The following is a 22100-nucleotide window of genomic DNA, read 5'->3' as shown; positions in this document are numbered from 1 at the left end:
TTTGTCACCTTCTGCTGAGATGAGGAACGTAATTTATGACTGAACTGCTTCACCACTCTGGATAAACCCATTATGTACATCCGTGGAAACACTTCAGCCCCTCTCATCCTGCTACATTGTGCCTCTCTGCAATTACTGCCCTCCAAGTCAACAGGACTGGGGAGCTTCGGAGCTATAAAATGTGCAATAAAATGTGGAAATCATTTTCTGGTTCTTCCTGATGTTTCCTGCACGCCCCTCAGCTTTATGATTTATGTTTTAAAGCACACCCGTATTTGAAAAAGCTGTTTCAAGAGGTTTTCGCATCAATACATTTCACGAAACAGCAGCCGAGCTACTACTGGGTTACCTAAATGCCTCTAATGTAAATTTAAAGCTGAACGAGTCTTGTGAAAATGCTCATGATGAGTGTACTCCTGAGCTCTGGAAAGAATCACAAATAATTAAGTGTTTGCTACTCTTCAGTGTATAAATATGGTTATGGAAAAAGTATCAGCGATCAGTGTCCGATCAAATCATCTCACAAAGAAAGGGTAAAGGTTATAAATGATCTTTAATATAATCCTCGGAACAGCGTTCAGTATACAGAACTTGCATTTTTTTTTAAATCAGAAATTAAACTCTAAGCGGAAAATTAGATAAAACAACTACCTCTAATCCCATCACACATTTTTAATAAGAGTCCAAGCTTTCTGTAGGGATAGCCTGCATATTACTCTTTACCATGCGAGTGCACAATAAGCCCGGTGGCTTCTTATGAGCAAACGGATGAAGCTGTGAAATGATTTTGCAAAGTGATAAAGAGACTGCGCAAACAGTGTGACGTCACCATGCGTTCAAGTGATATTGCATCCTGCAATTTCACTTCCATAGCTACTTCATAACGCTTACACATATCTCACATCTTCCCACACCTCATTTATAATCAGCTAATCAGGGATTCTACCAGACAAACTGACTGTACTACAGACTTTGTTAATGTGTCCTCAGAGCACTTATTTTGGTCAGAAAATTAATGGTAATATTGGACACTGCATGCACATTATGGGGGAGAAGAAGGGAGACTTGTTTTCGTCTTTGGTACCACGGGCCTTAACATCTAAGCCCCAAACTCCCCCAGACTGTCCAGTTACTTGATGACTGTTTATTGGTTGGCGTTGGAGTTGCAGTTAAGTTTCTGCTTCCAATTTAGAGAAACTTAAAACACATATCATCTGATTTTGTAGGAAAATTGAGTTTAAACACCTTTTATTTCATTCCATGCATTTTTTCTATAATTATCCTGATATTAGAATAAATGTTATGATCCCGCTTTGGTCTTTCAGGTGACAATCTTTCTGACAATCCATTTCCCTACATTAGCTTTTGTCACTGAACACAAGCAACGAAAGCACTACAACGAAAAAATTTCAGCGTCACATTTCATGTAATTGGTCTCACAGAGTTGCCTTTGTGTGGTTATTGCACATAATAGAACCGGTAAGAAGAACATAAACCTTATAAACTGCAGGAGGTTTCATAAACATCACGATGTGAACTATTGCTATTAATCACAGCCATCTCTGTGCTGAACAGCGAAGCAGATTAGTGATTAGTGATCTGCTCTCCAATCCAGCTGCTTCCCAAAGAGACTGCGAACCTCTTTAGCTACATAATGACATATTTGGCTCTCTGTTCTGTATCCCTGCCTTCTTCCATCCAAGACGTCTCGTACATTCGCCTCTTTTCACTCCTGATCGTGTCATCTTTAATCCGCACTAGTGACGCACACGTGGCTCCAGATGTTCTAAAAGAAATGCTCAGTGCAGAGCGGAGGATTCGCATCTCCTCAAACGTGGCGGGACAGATATGTTTGGATGAGGAAATAAAACCACTGTCCCATACTCTAAAATTTAATATCTCATAAATTTCACTCCTAAGATGATCATGCAACATCCATGTGCCGGTTTCTTTCCCCCATTGCACTTTCAAGCAGCACTCGTCTTGTAGGTTTAAAAAAATAAAACTAAATACAAATAAATAAGAAAAAACAATAAAGATACACTGAAAAGTGCAAATGTACATTTGTTTACAGCATGACATACTCACTGTACAATCATTGGTTATATACTCACATTATTTGAAGTATTATAATAAGGATTACTAAGTAGCATAGTTGGAGTAAGAAATATTTCATAGCAAGTCTATTGGAAAATATTTGCATTGCCGTGTGACTAGGAGAGGCTCTTCTAAACATTGCCATGGTGATGTGTGTGTGTGTGTGTATGTCTGTAATGTACCTCTGTGTGTGTGTGTGTGTAAGAGAGAGAAATAGAGAGCCAGTATGTAGATATAAGGTGTAGTGTATGTGCAAACAAGGAAGCAGAGAAAACTCAAATCATTCTAGTTCAGAGGCACAAAAACCGCCCAGCCAGCATTTCAAGTATCTAACATTGTTTTGAACAACACGCATCTGTCAGACATCAGCAAAGCAGAGAGAAAGAGGAGGAAAGGAGGAGGGGACTTCCTTTTTCAGCTCAGGGAGGAGGCAGCTAAAGAGTCATACGAGTGGAAACAAGCATTTCAAAGAACTGTGTCAAAAGAGCGACACTGATTAGACAAACAACACTTTTTCTTCTTCTTCTTCTTCTCTTTTTTTTTGCTATTTTTTAGCCATAATATATTCTATTGCACTTCACCTAAAATGCTATTCTGTCTGCGATGAAGACGGCCCACTGCATCAGGCTGCAAACAGCTTACTCGCTTTCACGTGTCGCTCCCAATTCACTCAATGCTTCCCGAGTTGTGGCAGAAGCAAACACGTGCAGGAGCAAGTAAGGAGTCGTTAGGGCCGGATGCGGGGCGAATCCATGTCAGTCTTTGTATAAGACACATTGCTTAACATATTCACAAGCTCTTCATCCGAGGCAAAGTGTCCCATCACTGTGAGCGCTGGGGCAGAAGGCCTGCGAAAATGGTCTCTAGCGAGGAGAGTCATCCACTGGCAGTCGATTTCTGTTCCATAAAGACAAGTCGCCACGTCGTGCATTTTGGTAAGGATACCTGACAAGATTATCCTACAGGAGAGAGAGATGAGCCCCAAAAAAGGCTTCCACTTTTCTGTTGGCAATAACAGAGGATCTGACTTGAAATCACGTTTCAGGGTCATCTTGATGGCTGCTGTTCTTTGTGTCAATTAAGCAGATTCTGTTGTGGGCCTTGAAATACCTTTTAGGCACTGGATTAAGAAGCTCCAAGTTACAAACACTTTCTTGGAGTCACCGAAAAAAGTACATTTTCAAAATTCTCAGTTTAATGAAACATGCGATCTGCTTTTTTGGGGGGTGTTCTGTCCACTCATGGTGCCACTGAACAATATTTTTATTGTATTTATGAAAGGTGATGGTGACCATTACCTGGCATACAGTAACGGTGTGCAGGGAACAACAATTCACAGTTGAAACTTTTCATTTTCTTATCAGTAAACCTTTTCAATCTGTACCATACTGTACAGTTTGAGTAATGGTGCAGCACATACTCGATTGATTTTGAAATGTTGAAACTGAAAAAGAGAGAGGATAGGTTTTCTTACTATCTCACACTTCTGGGATATTCATGAGCATCCATATCCATCAGCACTGTGCCTCTGGACATCTTAACGCTCTGACTTGACTTTGTAGCGCAGAACCAGGTAAGTGGCGAGTCTGAGGATCAGGAAGAAAACCCCCAGCACCATGAAGTCCACGTAAAGCTTTGCATCCTCCACATCCAACAGCTGCAAGACCTCCTCTGGCTTTTGAAACTTACACACAGGGTCTGGACATTCAAGCTCAGACCGGTTCATCCCATAAATAGAGAGTATCACCCCCTCAAAGCCATACCTAAAAGTGGGTGATTAAAGAGAGTCAGTGTAGACAGTCAAACCACAGAAACCAATTACTAAAATGAGTTTAGAAAAAGCTTGATTTTTCTATTCAACAGCCTTAGAAATTCATTGGTAGCTGACATACCTGACATAGGAAACATAAGAGCTCCACTGTAGGTATTTGGGAATGGTGTCAAAATTGACAAAGAAGCCAGAGAAAAGGAGGACAGGTATGGCTGTGACTGGGCCCACAAATGTTGCCACCTGTGGAATAAATTAGCAGCAAAAATCATATGAAAAAGTTAATTTCTTACCTTGTAAGCAGACAAAAGAAAGTACTGTAGTATAGCATTTTATATTTAAGAAAATAAGATCAGAACTGCCTTTTTCACTCATTTATTAACAGAAAATTCTGTTTCAAAGACTTAGTTATAATAAAAAGGTTGCATCATCATTATCCGCTGTTTGCTCACACTGGTCACTTTTTCTATAAAATGCACGCTTGGTGCATCCTCGATGATGCAGCTAAGGAACCTTGATTCAGTTCATCTGGAGACAGCATTTTTCAGTTAGAAGAACTTTTATAACTCATCTAAGTGATTTCTTCCATCTCAGCTGACTGCACATTCTCCATATTAACAGTACAGCTGCACAACAATCAGAACCAGCACCATTGCCTAATACAAGATCAGCTTCATGATTGTTAATATGCAAATTATCATAACCCTTGCTCAGTGGCCATATGTGCTGTTTACAGAGACTTGGGGAACGGCTGGGAAGCCACATCAAAGGTGGGATGTTGCAGTTTAGTTATATCTACGGAGTAGGGGGCACTCTTTCAGTGATGAGGATGAGGATCAGCCTAGACATGGAGGAGAGCTGGTTTGAGCAAACGGCCATATGTATAAAAGGAGAGCAACCATGTCTATATCAAGGAGGGTACCTAAGAGTATCTTCACATTGCTGATTAACTGTCATTTTAATATGCATATTATCCATCCATGTTCTTTTTCCTTTTTTCTTGAGAAGAAGGGAGCGTCTGAAGCCAAGAGGTGGGCCACACCCTGAAGAAGCTGCCAGTCTGTTGCAAGGCTGACACACAGATCATTCACACTCACATTTAAACCTATAGTCAATTTAAAATTGCAAGTTAACCTAACCTCACCAACTACATGTCTTTGGACTGTGGGAGGAAGCTGGAGTACCCGGAGAGAAGCCGTGCAGACTTGGGGAGAACATACAAAGACCACACAGAAAGGAGATTCAAACCCAGGACCTTGTTGCTGCAAACCACCATGCCACAACGCTCTCTGAATGTAATGTGCATATTAATGACCACAAACTGAGCTCATGGCTCATTGTTAGGCGATGCTGCTCGTTGTGATTGTTGTGCAGCTGCCTTGTTTGTAAGGCTGGGAGATCTGCAGTCAGCTGAGACTGAAGATAACACAACGTCCAGATAAACTGAATCAACTTTCTGCAATATAAAATTTGTTCTGTTACATTGTGGAACTGTCATTATAAGTGCTGCTTTTTTCCCCATTGCATTGCATTACAGATTTTTGAGGACCTTATCATTCATTGTGGCAAACTACAAGTGGTAAGAAGACACTATGCCACTGCGAAGTCTGGGATACTTGTCAGCATCCATGTCAGTGCTGGATAACAAGTTATTTAAAAAAATATAATAACCAAGTAATTGCATAACTTTAAAACATCAGCTAGACACCTTATCAAACTCTGTCAAGAAACCTTTATATAAATACACACAGTATCCACCATTCTGGGATGGCTGTTCGGCAAGATACTAATCACAAGTTGCTCTCTGATGCATCCATTGGACTGTGAATGTTTGACAGAAAGCACTTATGTAGAAAAAGCATTTTTAAAAAGTGAATTAGGTGAGTTGTATAAAGCACTGAGTGTCTCAGGCAGAGTAGATAAGTGTTATATAAGATCCAGTCCTTTTACCATTCTCTTTATTTACATGTTGGATACATATTATGTTTTTTATTGAACAAATGCCAAAATAAAAACTGAAACAGTGTGGTTTATTAACCAACTATCTGCAGAAATGTATTAACAATGCATCCAGTGTAACTTTGCCTCACCAACAACAGAAGCCTTCACAGAAGGTCACAGTAACATCAAGCATGCCTACAGAGCAACACCCCTCCCCCACCTAGGACAATCTGACCACCTCTATCTGCTCCTCATCCCTGCCTGCATTCCCCTCAGGAAATAAACCCCGCGAAGCACCCATGTCATTAAAACATGGCCAGATGATGCTCTGTTTTGATCTGAAAGACTGGTCAATATTTGAACAGAAGGACCTGGAAACCTCCACTCAGTCTGTCCTTTTCTACATTAAATGCTGTGTAGAGAATGTGACATCCAGGTTTTTCCTAACTGAAAACCTTAGATAACGAGTGAAGTACAGGCTCTGTTCATGACTCATAACTCAGCCTTCAGGCTGAGGGACATTTCCCTGTTCTGCACTGCCAGCGCCAACCTGAGGAATGGCATTAAATGGGCCAAGGAGGCCTGCAGGAGGTGGATAGAGGGCTTCTTCACCACCACCAACACCCAGCAGTTGTGGAGAGGTATCCAAACTTTCAGTAACTACAAAGGACAGAGCCCCACAACCCCCGACAGCAGCCTCAAACTCACAGGGGAGCACAACACCTTCTTTGCTCAGCTTGAAACCACCCCTCCCCTGGGAAATTCTGAGGAAGAATAACGTGGACCAGAAGCTGCTGCTGGCCTTTTACCGCTCCTCAGTGGAGAGCGTGCTCTCATAGTGCCTGGGTGTTTGGTCCTTAGGAGCCACAACTGAGAATAGAAAGGCTGTGCAGAGGGTAATTAACACTGCCCAAAAAATCATTGGCTGCACTTTGCCACTCCTGGAGACCATTGCCAGATCCTCCTGTCTCAGGAACCTGAGCCATCACAGGTGACCCCTTGCACCCCGCCCACCACCTGTTTGACCCGCTGCCCTCTGGTTGGCACCTCAGGTCAATTAGGTCCTACACCTCCAGACTCATTAACAGCTTCTTTACTTTGCACTACCTCTGAGCACTTTGCAACTATTTTGTTCTCCATTGTGTGCCTTTTATCTTATCTTGTATATATCTATCTTGACTTTCTGTTTTCTCCTGTTTGCAGTTTATTCCTACTGTCTACTATTTAGTGAGTGGAGTGGAGCACCTACAATTTCATTGTACATGTACAATGACAATAAAGGGCTATTCTATTCTATTCTATTCTATTCTATTCTATTCTATTCTATTCTAAAAAACCCACCCTCACACCTTCCACTTTTAAACAAAGCTATCATTCCTAAATGCAGACTTGCCAGAATAAACAAAGCCAGTTTACCAAAAACACAGAAAATTTCGTTAATAAAAATTTTGGATTGCAGGGATACTTTTTTTTTTTTTTTTAATTTTGATAAAGGGTGACCACCTCCACCTACGTTAAACAATAAATGATTACAACACCTCATCTGACACACACAATCTCTTGTTGTGTACTACATGTGAAAAAATGCAATTTAATGCCAAGATGTTCGCAGCATTGTTCAGAGTAAATGTATGACTAAAACCACCCACTGTAGTAACAACTCTGCTGTGTGAGCCCGTTCGATTTATTTCAAACAGTAGAGACAGTCCAGCAGCGATAAAAGCAAAATCTGACACACAAACATCTTTTTCTTTACTGAAAATCAGTCAGTGCACTACAGGTCCATTTTTTACATGTTCAAGCATTTATAATATAGCCCATAACTAAGGGTATAATTCCCCTGTAATTAAATGAAATCTCATTGTATTTTATTTGAAATTTCAATGTATTATATTTACCTACAAATACTTTGGCAGGGACACTAGAATAAGGAGGTAACAACTCAGGTTTTTACAGGAAACAAAGAAATAATTACATTTTAAGTAATTTTAAGTAATGTGTAAGTAATTTTAGATTGTGTATCAGTAGGTTTAAGTACTGCACAACTTCAGGTACCATACAGGAAAGAACAAATAATTACATTTTAAGTAATTTTAAGTTGTGCATAAGTTTGGGTTATTTTACAGAAAAGAAGACACAACTTACACTGTAAGCAACTTTAAATATTGTTTAATTTCTTGGTAATTTTGCAAAAAAAAAAAAAAGAAGCAATATTTCCCCATCTTAAATAGTACATGTACTTGTGTACTTTTGCTTATGTACTTTTTGGGGTGCACCAAGCTACTTATTATGAAGTAGCTTAACTTTGCCTCTATCATTATAAAACCACATGGGTGCATTTATTTTTTCTTGTACGTTGTTGGGAGAGAACACTCCATTACTTACCTGCAGAGATGTTGATGCAGCTCCTATAAGCAGACCCAGCGACTGCGCCACCAGCGCTGTGGATGTAGACAAGGCCATAAAGAGCAGGTAGCGACCCACCTCTGCAGGTTGTTCTGTCATCCAGTACACTATACTACAGTACATAATTGGACAAATCACCTGTGAAGCAGATTTTTAATGCAATTAGTTTAAACTGTACTCCACGCATGCACAAAATACGAAGAGTTCAAAAAGCAAAACACTACCTGGAACGGTATGTCAGCCATGGTTTTGGCCAAGTAATAGGCCTTCAGGCTGTACCAGTAGTTAAGATGTTCTCTCACAAACACAGACATCTCTAGAGGAACTGTGGAACAACAGCGGCATTTAAAGACTTTCCACTTGTAACAGACAAACAACTTCCACTCTCTGCATAGAAGACAAGTCTTACAGGTTAGCACTGTGGGCATCAGGGCAGCAAACATGAGGAAAAGCATAGAGAAGAAGAGGAAGCCAGTGTTGTTGAAAACCTTGCTGGCATCATTTCCAATTTTGAGATAGAGCAGGCCAATGAGTACTCCAATGGACAGATGGGACATCACCCTAAGGTGGGTCAGCACCTTGAGAAAAAAAAGAAATAAAACTCAAAAGTCTGTAACTCATGACAAGAATAAAAACAAAGTTTAAGTGAATTTTAATTGATAAAATCTGGAGATATTTATAGAGTAAATACTATACCGTATCTCTGCATATCGTAATGAAGGTTCTTTTGAAGAGGATGCAAAACTGTGTGAATGTACTGGTGGCGAAGCTATGCTTCTCAAGTGTTCCTGTGTCCTGTGCAAAATTAGAAATAATAGAGTACTCATATCAGTTAAAATGATAACATGTAGCATTATTTCTTGGTGTATTTTAAACAAGAGTGTTTCTGTCTAGTGGCAGAGACACTTGCAGCTTACTTACTGTCTATAACTTGTTTTGTTTTACAAAAATGAAATTGAAAACTATGACGATAAGGATATCTCTATTCAACTCTCTCTAATTATTATTACTAGGAGGAGCAGTATCAGGATGCAGCAGCACCCAGGGGCCAGCTCTTCATGTAAGCCACTGCTTTGGTCAAGGGCACAGTGACAGCAGAATTAACCCAGTGTGTTTTCATGAAGAAACCAAAGTAAGCTCGAAGCGTGAGGAGTGGTCGCAAACTCCATACGGACCAGGTTCAAACTCAAAACTCCACTTCCTGTGCAGATCTAAGCTAAATCCACACTAGCTGTAGTTTTATTTAAAGGACAGATACAAAAGTGGTGTTTGTCTTCTGGCTCAATCAGAATCAGAAGGGTAATAAGTGCATAACAAAGAATAACAGAGAAAATCAATGACCTCACTGCGCTTAAAGGAAGCAGCAGGGCAAAACTGCAGTATGCATTAAACAGGAGTAACCGTAAAGCAGACAGCTGTGGGTGGTTTACAGTCACGGTTCTAGCATTTTTGCTGATGCTCTTATTAAGTTATTATATTATAGGGCTGAGAAAGACAAAGTGAGAAGAAAGCTTATAGAGACTAATGAGACGGATCAGTGGAGTAGGGATGAAAAATTTGTACCATTTAAAAGGTATTACTGTGAATAGGAAATAGGAAAGGTCTATTTTTTATTTATTTTTTTGCCTCAATTTTTAGCTACTGATTATATTTTTTCTTGGCTGTCATAGCAGCATTTTTAAGGTTCCCATTCAGCTGTGAGCAATTTGAGTATCTGTGGTGAAATACAACCCCAGTAAGTACAGCACTACTACTTTTTATAAAGGTATCGTTTATCATTTCTATTATATGGTGGCTTTGTAGTTTAGAAATATGTTGCCTGCATCTAATTGTTAATAGAAGTAGACAACAATAACGAACGTGGTAAATTCCAGGAAAACCAGAGACAACAAAAAGCAAGATTTGATCAATTTTCCTAATAAATGAACAATTCTTTAAAATGAGTAAAGTCTGGTACTTTCAGGGGTTTAATAATGTTAAATACCAGACACACAGGGTGTGTGTGATGTGTTAAAGCGCTGATATCACTTACACTGTGACACTGTGAGGGACAAGAGGAGTCAGTTTTGTCCCTCGAGTTCTTCTTGCCCTCCTCTGAGCACAGTCCGCCCTGGACTGCATCAAACAGCACTGGGTTCAGGTCTCCGTACTCCCCCGATGCCACCTCAATGACTGGGAATAGAGAGGACAAGCTAATGAGAACGATGCATAACATATAAAAAGTTATGCATGGATATACACTTGTAATCAACTCACTGAAATCAGCTGGATTATGATATGTCGGGCAGTGGAGACCCAGGTTCTTCAGATAAGGGATGAGGTAAGGGACTGTGCCCTTGTATATGCACTGACCCTGACTGAGGATGTACAGCTGGTGAATAAGAACACATGTACAGAGTAATCAACATAGTTTTGAACACAATGGCTCCGTGAATAATGCATCGACAACTGACAAAACAACAGGGCCGGGTATCGACTGCCGCACAGCTTCAGCTGCATGAAACAAACCCTACAAGCATGTAGTGCCTAGGTCTGAGCTGCAGCTAATGGGTGGTGAGGCATGCCCAGGAGAAAGAGCACTCAAGTTACCTTGTCAAACATCTCAAAGAGCTTGGCACTGGGCTGATGAATGGTACAGATGATTGTCCGTCCTCCCTGAGCCAAGGACTTCATGAGGGAAACGACCTGGAAGCAGGACGCGCTGTCCAGACCACTTGGATGGGACACGCAAAGAAAGATGCACTATTTAGACTGCATTTCAGCTGAAATCACACAGAGTTAATCCAGATGAGTGTTGTCCTACCTGGTGGGCTCATCAAAGAACATGACAGGTGGATTGTTAACCAGTTCCAGGGCAATGGCCAGTCTTTTACACTGGCCCCCAGAGAGAGAGATGGTACGTGTCTGAGCACACTCCTGAAGGCCCAGAGCGGTCAGGATCTCGTCCACCTTCAACCCAAACAAAGAGAAGTGTTGGAACGCCACGGCGCGCTTACTCAAAGCTAAAAATAGAGGTGTGCAATATGAAAGAGATTTAACTTCAAAGCCAAATATGGATGTATGCTGTGATGTGCAGCAGAAGGATTTCACTGCAGACAAGACAGTGGTCATCAAACGCAGCTGCACATCAGCATACAGCGTTTTGCTGCCTTCAGTGTTGTTTGATGTGGATCAGACAAGTATTCTGGCTCCAATGTGATAATGTGGCTTGGGTTAGCTGTGATAATATAAGGCAGGGATGCCAAACCTATTTTGCATCACGGGCCACAGCCCATTTTAATGTTACTTTGGCCAGACCAGTTAAACCCACCTTTCTGTCACTGTACAGAAGTTTAATCACATATTTAATCCCAGAGATATCTTAATATAAGAAAATGAAGTGCAATTACAGCAATATGTTGATAGAGAAATGCTGTTGTGGTAAATTAAAGAAATGTGTCAGCATGAGTCTTCGTCTTAAATTGTGAGTAATAAATTTGTAAAATTACAAAAATGTCCGGTAGCTTGTCCTGTAGTTTTTACAAATGGAATGTTTTAGTTGATTAGCAGAAAATTTCTTTTTTTAAATATTTTACTGAAAATAAAAAGTAGTAGGTAACTGTTTATCTATTACTTAATTACTTAATTATTTGTAATTTGAACAAGGGTGGGAAGTCATTATTTGTAAGAAAAGCTGTCAAACTTATGAAATACAATTAAAAGTCCAAAATTTATGCCTTCCTTAACATTTTCCAAAGCAGTCCAGCGGGCCGGACAGGAGTTTTTGTTTGGACGATTCTGGCCCCTGGACCTTACCTTTGGCACCCCTGCTATAGGTCATTGATTTCCATTATATCAGGCAACTATTAGGTTGACCTCCTCTGTCTTGTCTGTGCCCTGCTTCTCTAAATAGCATAATATAAATTCTTATTAGAGAACTGATTCAGGTTAAAGTCCTCATTTTTTTGCAGTTTTACCCCAAATTACCTCAGAAACATTTGTATTAATGGCAAGCAAAACTCTCTGCAGCTAGACACATTTCTATTCATTTCCACACCCCTAACATCAGCAACCGCTTCTGCACGTAATGCAGAAATACCATCAGTAAGTTCAGACTTACAAGCTCCTTTTTGACCTGCATGCTCTCATTCAGTTTCAGATTGGCGGAAACCTGAAAGACAGACAGAACTCAGCTGTCATTGCTGAACTAGGATTCAATGAGAAGTTAAGATTTTACTTTTTTAATGACCTCACCATCATGGCCTCCCTCGCAGTGAGGTGTGGCAGCAGCATATCATCTTGCATGATGTAGCAGGACATTTTCCTGAAAGTCCTCAAATCCCTCGGTCGGCCGTTCACCAGGATTGTACCTTTCATGCCGGTCTCCCTGTTTTTAAACACAGTACCAGCTTCTGAGCATGAGAGAGACCTCTTCATGTGCATATCATTCAATCTTCCATTTCCACATCTGCAATAACTCCAAGTGCAGGGCTCACCTGTACCCCGCCAAAATATTCATCAGTGTGGACTTTCCGGCTCCAGAAGGCCCCATGATACCAATCAGCTCTCTGCTGTTAAATCTTCCTGACAGACACTTCAGGAGGGCTTTATAACCTGACAACAACAAAAAAAGCTGAGTTATTTATAATCATGTGATTAATTTCACCAGTTAATCTTATAAGCATTACTTCAAAGTTAACACTCATGGTTTTAGGCCAAATGTTATAAGGTCTAATGTGAGCGTTTCTTCCTTTGGATTCAAATTGAACTCTTTCACTTATTCATTTAATCTTTTATTTATTCATTTTTTTAATGTGGCCCTGAAATGATACGGAAAGACGATGAGGACGAGAAGTACAAGAACTGTGTGAAAAAAAAAAAGAGTAACGATGGAAAAATAAAACTGAATGCTCCTGATCTGATAAACAGCTCGTTCAAAGTGTTTAGAGCAGGAGTACTGCACTTTATTACCTTTGCCAACGAGGTTGTGTTTTTCACAGCGTTCACGTGTCAGTTTGTCTGTAAACAAAGTTTTGATTAAATTCTGATAAAACTTTGTAGGAGTGCAGAGTAGGGTGATGTTAACAGCCCATTAAAAACTGGCTTACATCCACCAAGTCTTCAAGGTCAACTTAAAGATTTATTGGTAAAAAAAAAAAAAAAACCTTTTAAAAGTAGCCTAAAAAGTATTAAATATGCCACATTTGACCTCTGACCTCAATAGATTGATCTGAAGGTCAAAGTGATAATAATGCTACATAGTTATATATAGCTTTATATGTTTCTTCCTGACATTATTTGTACTGACAACATATAGGCATATAAGGAATAACACATTGGGATTCTAGCTATCATGTTACTTTCGACCTCTGACCTCTTCAAAGTCAAATAAGGTCAAACTTTCATAAAATGTCTTCATCTTTAAAACTACGCTTACATTTCTGCTGCCTTTATTTGTATTGGCAATATTTAGGAAATGACACTAAATATCGCATTATAGTTTGCATCCAAATACCATGTCACATTTGACCTCTGACCTCACGTTTACGTGTCACATCTGCCTTTCTTTCAAACTGACCCCAAATACATTATATCTTTAAAGAAAGTGTTAAGAGACAGAGGATGAGCTGCTTAGTTCATTAGAAATACACTGCGATATAAAATATAATCAGCTCAAGTTATTCATGTCCAGTTATTGACAAATAACTTACTTTATTTAGTAGTAATTCACTTGGAATGCATGTTCACATTTACCGTATCCACAAAAATAAAAATAACTATGTCAAGTAGTTTCAACAGGACACTTTCCATTTAGTTTAATGCACTACACAAAACAAAAAGAATATTTATGAAATATAACAATGTAACATTGTTCCCCTATAGCTGGCTTTGTGGAGGTCTGCGCTCCTCTTGTTGAATGTATGTGTTACCACCCTCAGGCTTTACAAGAGACAAAAGCATGAAATGAACTCTTATATCCTGTGTTGGAATGTAAAGTGCTACGACCCATCCGCTTGGTCATTTTTAAACTACTTGTTAAAAAAAAACTTTTCAGCCTCCCGACAGTGTAACAGTGAAACAGGCAGTTTTGTGTCTCATGTTGGAACGGACTCAGTTCACTGATTTTAGAAGAGCTTCAACAGACGGTTATGCAGGTAGAAAGCCTATTTTCACTCCACCACTTAAAGTCCCAGACGATAAATACCACTTTTAAGCAGAACTAAGAGTCCTGTCAGTCACAGCGCAGAGGTATTGGCCATGGCATCCCCACCACCCAGCAAAGGGAGTCTTATTGTAAATTAGAGATGCACTTGCTGTTAGAAGTGACTTCTTAAGTGAAGTTGGCATACAGAATGAAGCTTGAACTGCAGTTAGAGGGGGCTAGGGTTCGGGCGCGAGACAAAGGAAGCCAAGTTTATTTGTTTAGCACAAAGACAGTTTCAACTGCTCTGTGTAATGCGTTAAAATGCTTAAAAGAAAGATGAACAATAAAAGGCTAATTCAAGAAAAGAAAACCTTTAAATGCAAAAGATATGAAAACAAAATGTTCCAAAAGATTAAGTACAAAATTAAAAAATACCAAAAACTGAAAACTCATAAATATTACTTATAAGCGGGAAAGAAAAAAGAAATTTAGCTTAGTTTTAAAAAAACACTATAGTTCAGACATATCCAGGTTCTCAGAGTCTCTGAGACCTGCAGGGGGTTTAGAGTGTGCATATTAAAGCAGTAATCTAAGATGATGATGCCCTCACTAGCACCAACAGATGAACCACAGTCATTACTCCCATGCAGCGGTTTTAACAAACGGTTGCTTTGGTGTGGCTTGCAAATGAAGATGACCCCGGTTTTAATGATGAACTTCTCTAACCTTTGCAGTTCTCCAGGCACAATGGGAACAGCAAAAACAACCAGCTTAAGAGCTGACAGAAAACCTGAAATCTTTTTGAAATCGAATGTCAAAAGGAGCTTTAAGTACCCTGGCTTTTGACGCATGTCTCCCTCGCCTTACCCATTTCTCCAGTGTCCGTATGGACACATTTTCCTGTCTTGAGCTGTGTAATTAGGGTCTCAGCAGCACAGCTGCCAGCCTTCTGAGTTAAATAGCCTAAAAGTAGTGCCCCCTCCTCCTTTCAGTGCTATAACATCAGACAGCCTCCACTCAGACAGCAGAGCTGCTTGCTGCCAGAGAAGCAGTGATGCCATGGCATGTGGTGCATACTGATGATCTAACCTGATGCTACAAGCCGTGGAAGATAATGGCCTTATCTGTGTGGGTCTTCAGGGACATAACCCAGTGCCATGAGAGCCATAGATTATGTGGCTCACCTCACTGTTCCCTGCTCTATTCAGTGAGTGACTAAAGCCTGATCTCATGGACAAAGTCAAAGAAGGGGAATAGCATCAGGTGTGGTCATCACATGTCTAAAGTGAAAGAAAATTATTAGATCTTTCCCAACAAACCTTCTTCTTTTTTCCCTTCACACTTGGAGTTTACCTGTTTGTTCACTGGTATCTATTTTATCTAATTTCATTCTATCCTTAAAGGAAGTGTCTGCTAAAATACTACCTGGTTGGGGGGAAAAAACACAATCCATCACAACAGACTGAAAAAAGAAAGAATACTTCACCGCTTTGCACGTCTACAACATTTTTATACATTTGATGCACAAAAATGATTTCTTTAAAAAAGAAGCAAAACCAGAGACACAACCCTTTTTTTGCATGCATTCCTCTTCTCTGTCAAAACCCGATGTCTAGGCTGTCCACCACACAGCTGACACTTCAGTCAGAGACGTGGGTGTGCTATAGGCTACTGGTGAGAGCCAATGCATCATGGAGCCACGGGCCTCAATAAGAGATGAAGAGCAAGTGATAGAAGTGTAAGTTCTTTCTCACTTCACAGCCTCATTTTCAGCCTGGCTGTTTAACGGAAGAAACAGCTCTGTTAAACTGAAGGGATCAGAATATTTAATAGATAATATCCAGCCTTCGTATGGCAAACAAACAGAGTGGCTCCCAGTTTACCTTCATTTGATCATGCAGATGTCATGTAGAGATTTTACTTTCATATTTGATCAATGCTAATGAAAAATATCCATAATCTTTCTGCAAGACAATGTCAGTGATGAAGCAGGATGCATGATTTCCATCACACAGTCTCAGAACTGAGCATCTATGCTCCATTTTGAGCATGAACCACTCCTTTTACAGATTTGAGATTAGCCCTAAAAGGATAATGGTACGGGAAGTGCAGCATTCAATGAATAAGCTGCAAATATAACAAAAAAATAAATAAAAGCAACCCTCCTTTGTCTACTAACCAGATGATCAGTGCAGGTGCAATGAGCAACTCACAGTAAATCGCCTGGGGGCATGTAAACATTTCCCACTCTCCCTTCCTCCCTCCCTCCCCTTTTAAGTATGAGCTAGTGTTTCACCAGTTATCTCCCTCGGGAGGAAAATATCCTCAACATGAAAGCGGGTCACAGTAGCTTCATCCTAGCAGCGATAAATAACTGGCCTCACGACAAAAGGGCCCACAATAACAATAACACAGACAGAGGACGGCTCATGCATTACCTTCCTCCACTGACTTACAGTAAACAGAAACTACGTTCACTGCATTACAAGTTCTTCTGCTTCCTGCTCATCACAGAGATTTTCAGAGGTGACTCACAAGCAGTGTGTCACTAACCAAAAGACTTAAACACATTAAATACAAATGACGTCACTTGCTCACGGCTCGTCCTCTTTGCTGTCCTACAATGTGTAATTCAGTGGGAATTATATAAAAACGTGTGTTTTTTTACTTGATATAAACGCACACAGCAGATCAGCAGTTCTAAGCTCTGTGCTGTTACACTGTCTTTGCAGCTTTGATCAGAGAGGAGCAGCTCTGAGCTTAGCTGGGTAAATGAGGCACAAACACAGACAAGCCCCTCAGAATAAACTCCAGCACAGGTGAAATATTAAAAGATTAGAAAGTTAGGTGTGGCTTGCTGGTTAAAAAAATGGGCAGGATGGGCCCAGTATGAGGCGTGATCGGAGGTTCAGCGAGTTTGGACAGAGGGTAAAATGACAAGGAGAACCTCTTTATGAATGGAGCCACTTAATTTGCAAAAGCTGATGGAGAAACACTTTCTGTTCACACATCATCAGGCTGATGAGCTGAGGCAGGCACCCCGATGAGAAAACAGAAGCAAACCAGGGGCTGATTTTAATAAACTAGCCTCCAAAAAACATGGGCTTCAATGGACAAAGCAACGCTGGATTATTGATCCAAGCTAGAGGTACCCTCGCTGTTCCTCTTCGCTCCTTGTTGATACTCTCCACGAATTCAGGTTTCACAATACTCTTCTGCCAGGCTTTCATAATGCGCATCAATATTACACAAGACTGAAAATAGCACAACCTGCAATGCATCATGTAGAGGCTTTCCTAGGGTAACATGTGCCTAGTGTAAATAAAGGATTCCTCTGAAGCACCCTTTATCCTCACATTCCCCCATCCTTTTGAGCATATAGAGCATTAAAAAAAGTAGCTAAACCGAACAGTTTGCGGAGGGTGGTTTATTTGACGAGTCGACTGAAGGCCGGAGGCTCATCAGCAACGAGGGCGTTGAGTTTAAGCGCTGTTTGTATTTCACAAGCTCAAGCTCAACAGCTCAATCATGGGCTTGACTCGCCATCGCCACAAAAGAGACGCAAGCAGCGTGCCAACCTGCAAGTGTAAATTATTTACTATGTCTAAACTGTGCTGAGCGCAGCAAAGCTTGCAGGCACACTGGCTGCTACAACATGGTGGAGGTCTGTGAGTGTGAGTGTGTGTGTGTGTAGTGGGCTGGGATATATGTGGCAGAATAATGGAGAAAGGTAACAGAAAATAACAACAACAAGAAAAAATTGTTTTTCTTAAATGTCACAAAGGCTTTTAAAGGCCTCCTCGTATTGATCGCCATTGGTAATGTTTGCTTGCTCATCCATCATGGTTACTGTGTGAATTAAGCGTTGCCCGTACCTCTCCTCCTCCACCACGGACCCTCCCGGATGGTGTACGAAAGCTCATTGAACTCCAGGTCCACAGCGGAGCGGCGTGGGAGGTGGGAGAAGCGCTGGGCCTCAGTGATGTGGTTCTCCACTTTCTTCAGGTGGGTGAGCAGCGGCGCCTCCTGAGGCGCTCCGCCATGAAGTTTGGTCTCCTCCATGGGGATGCTGACCGAGCCCTGCTCGATCGTCTTCTCAGCCATGCTGAAAGGCTGCAGGGGAGGGAGAGAGGGAGACGTGTCAGTCTCTGCTTCAAAAGCAATGGCGTCTCGTATCTCTGGTTTTATACAGGTTATGAAGTGTAGCTCCCCTGATAAATGAACCAAAGCAAGGTTCGTTAATCACAAAGTATAGCTGACAGAGATAGTTTTTGTGTCACGTGCTAGATGTAGTTAGAAATAAAAGACACCATAATAAACCAGATTAATTCAAACTTTAGCCGGTAAACGGCACTATGCACGCAGCAGCTCTAATTCATTTGAAGTATTTCTACATAGTGAACAAACTGATAGACTTTTGTAGCCTCAGCAGAGGTGAGTGCGTAAGGGTGTGTTCCAGGAATGGTTTTAGTTTAACTGGAGACATCATCCTAAAACTAGGTGCCGGACATGATCTGATTACAGTTTATTCTATGGACTGGCTGTTTTAAGGGAATGAGATTCAGAGCGTGAGGAGCTGGGATCTGGTTTCAGTCCTGCAGCACACTTGCAGTTCTGCTGATTCACACAAATTCACCCCGAGTCAAAGCAGCCTGTTGGAAGTGTAAACAAAATTATAACACAGTTATTTCATTAATCATTAATGAAAGTCAATAGGTTTTGACACACATAAATTACTATTAGAACTAAGTTTAATTAACTCGGGGGATAACGGGCCTAATTCAGACAGCTTAAGGAATTAATTGAGTGGCCTGGTTTTGACCAGTATGAGTTTTTTATTAAGAACCTTTAAATGAACTACGTGGATGTTACACATCAACATAAACATATTAAAGTACTATTGTGTGAGTGAATGATGTATGCCCAAAGTCCTGACTCTAAGTAACTTGATCACATGTAATGTTATTACATAAGTACAAAAACTTAAATTGGAATCTGGGCAAATGAAATTTACTTGATTCATGTTACACCAAACATATTGGTGCATTGGTGAAAAAATGGTATAGATGCATTTGATCAATAATGTCTGTGTTTAAGCAGCAGGCTTATATCAAATTTTGTGTGATATTGTCCAAAATTGTGGAACTTGCTTACTGGCATGTCCTTCATAGTAATGTGGAGACTACTATCTGTATGTTCACAGATTGCTCTGACTTAGTGGGTCGGTATGTATATTTAACAAGCTCATACTATTTACATACTATTTATACTATTTATAATCATCTTTCTTATAATATAAAAGTCTTGTATGTGTCTAATTTTAAGAGAACAAAACTAATGCATAAAATTACAAAATTACATCCAAATAATTTTGAAAAAGAAAAACCTAGTTATGCAAGTCTGAAATGACCATAATAATAATATAATAACAGTAATAATAATAATAATAATAATAATAATATGATTATGTCTTTAGGACAGTTTTAGCCATTGTGGACAGATACAAATAAACAGGATATTGCAATGCATGCAATATACACATACACAAACCACGCCAGATCATCCACTTAGCCATGTCCAAGTGTGATCATTGCAGGTACCACTGACGATTATTACACGACACCAATCAGATCACATATACTACTGAAATTTGGGATGGATGTAAAAGTATATCAGAAAACATTTGTGGGATGCGTATTTGCAAATCCAAACTGTAAAGGCTACAAACGTCTGCTGCTGTCATGCAAGCCTTGCAGTGCTTGCAGTAGTACTCTGAGTCAGTGTCTGCCACTGATGACCTACTGTATGTGTAATAAAATATCCTCAGATAAAGGAGGGCCAGTGATGAAGATTGACCAAGGCTTCTATTGATCATCCTCCCATTAGTGACTTTCCATTACAAGCCTGCATATAAGCGTTGTAAAACCCTGACAGACTTTAATGGCCTCTCAGTCAGAGGAAGGCCTCAGTGTTTCACCATGTGCGGCCCTAAAGACAGGACACATGAGCTCAGACAGCCATAGAAGAAGTCTCCTATACAGGGGGATGAAATATGGTTATCACTATAATGTATAGCAGTGCAATATGCACTGATTCTGCGCCCTGCAGAGACTTGCCATTGGTGGTGAGGGATGCTCACATCTCTCCAAAAAAGCACCTGTTAACAGTAAAAGGGTGAAAGCCAGATACAGTATTTAGCAGAAGTGACTTTTTTAAGTAGATGAGTCATACATTAGTATGATCTGAGGACATCCTTGCAGTAAAAGTGGCTTCACCGGTCATTTCTAAATATGCAGTGTGTTTCATTGCACATGCACGCGCATACACGCAAAACATTTCACATACTTGTGTTGAAATGACCAGGTGAGCAGCTCAGCCCTGGTTTCCCTCCGGGTGAGAGCAACAGTGCTCAGTTGATCCCTTCAGGCAAAACAGCCCAGTCCTTCCACATCAGAAGGTCTCCCAAATAGTCCCAGCCCAGCAAAAAAAATCAAAAAATAAATAATAAATAATAAAAATAAATAAATGAAGATGATCACTACAAGCCACAGTCAAGCAAAAATCAGCGGGGCAGTGAAGGACCGAGCTGTGTTCCCCTTATCAATATCACTCGGGGTGCGGCGCACATCATCCCGCATCAACTACAGCAATCCCTGAGATTAAGATCATGTCCGGCCTCAGACTATGACTGCATCCCGGAGAATCGTCAGGGGAGCGGGAAGACTGTCATGTTTTCCCTCGCTGAGATTGTTCCTTTCATGAAATCCGTCCGTCCCGAACTCGCATCCAAACGGCCTGTACTCACACACATCCCCTGCAGCGGTGTGGACGCCAATCCTCAGTCGGTGACATCTGGAATCACACACACAGACACACACACTAAACCAAGCAAACAGCGCTGCAGATGCTTCAGCAGCATCAGCTGCAGCCCGACAGAGCAGCCGCCGTTATCCTCTCGCCGGTTAGTGCGTCTGTGTGGTGCGCATGCCGGTCTGGGATGCAGGGCGTTGCTGGCAAGATGCTAGTGGAGGAAACAGTGTTTTGTTTTTTTTGACAGATCAAATCGTCATCCCGACCTGGTGTTTTTTTAATGAATTGGAAATAAAACCTGTGAACAATAATCGACAGCAGGGCTGATCGATAATAAGCACATTTCCGAAACATTTTAAGAATACTGGGGGGATTTAAAGCTGGGACACTGAACTTAAACTGGGAACTCATAAACAGTTAATTGAATATATTCATATCGCTGTGACTGCTAGAGCCTTCTTGATTAAATTGGCCTCTGTGACCGCAATTTAAACATGTTTTTGTGCTGATTTCTGTTCTGTGGTTATTTGGGGCTGTCTCTTGCTGGGGTAACGTACAATATACAGCCTGTATATGCATAGATGTGCTAAGTGTATACATCCAATGCTGATACATATGATAAAGTCTGGCTCCATCGCTGTAAACATGAGGCCCCTCTGTCTCTTTAAAGGCCGCACCTGCGCAGCTGCCTGGTGCTGATGCTGCAGTGCCCGGGTTATTTTCGGTAAAACAGACGGGGTTACTCGCGTTCAAGCGGGCCCTACATGCCTTACATCACCCCTGAGAGGAAATCAAAACCATTTTTAGCCAATCGCACCTGCCTCTTAATCAGACTAACTTAAAACGAGCTCTCACTCTCTGGTGGCCAGACGAGCAATTTCAGCAAACCAGCCTCTTTCTCAGCCAGACTCATTTTGCTAAGAGGAGGGACCAGATTGATTTTTTCAGACGGTA

At 40.8% G+C, this 22100-nt stretch overlaps 1 protein-coding gene across 2 annotated transcripts; it reads right to left on the bottom strand.

The window, feature by feature from the left end:
- Positions 1-605: 605 nt before the first annotated feature.
- Positions 606-21339, bottom strand: abcg4a (ATP-binding cassette, sub-family G (WHITE), member 4a). 2 transcript variants are annotated; one of them, XM_040032878.1, is made up of 16 exons: positions 20682-21339; positions 18212-18449; positions 13163-13210; positions 12688-12805; positions 12446-12578; positions 12312-12362; positions 11016-11161; positions 10802-10925; positions 10469-10583; positions 10245-10384; positions 8909-9007; positions 8622-8790; positions 8437-8537; positions 8192-8350; positions 3990-4108; positions 606-3860 (listed from the first exon to the last, which is right to left on the bottom strand). In XM_040032878.1, exons 2-16 carry the CDS (start codon positions 18438-18440, stop codon positions 3635-3637), a joined length of 1977 nt encoding a protein of 658 aa, XP_039888812.1. In that variant the 5' UTR covers positions 18441-18449; positions 20682-21339; the 3' UTR covers positions 606-3634. The 2 variants fall into 2 exon arrangements, with proteins under 2 accessions (XP_039888812.1, XP_039888813.1); XM_040032879.1 differs by lacking the exon at positions 13163-13210 and having other exon boundaries at positions 20682-21333.
- Between the last annotated feature and the right edge of the window lie 761 nt (positions 21340-22100).

Source organism: Simochromis diagramma, unplaced genomic scaffold (assembly GCF_900408965.1).
Source record: "Simochromis diagramma unplaced genomic scaffold, fSimDia1.1 OVJJ01000216.1, whole genome shotgun sequence".
In the NCBI taxonomy this organism is placed as follows: domain Eukaryota; kingdom Metazoa; phylum Chordata; class Actinopteri; order Cichliformes; family Cichlidae; genus Simochromis; species Simochromis diagramma.
The sequence above is the reverse complement of the archived record's forward strand: the minus strand, read 5'-3'. Positions and strand labels throughout refer to the sequence as shown.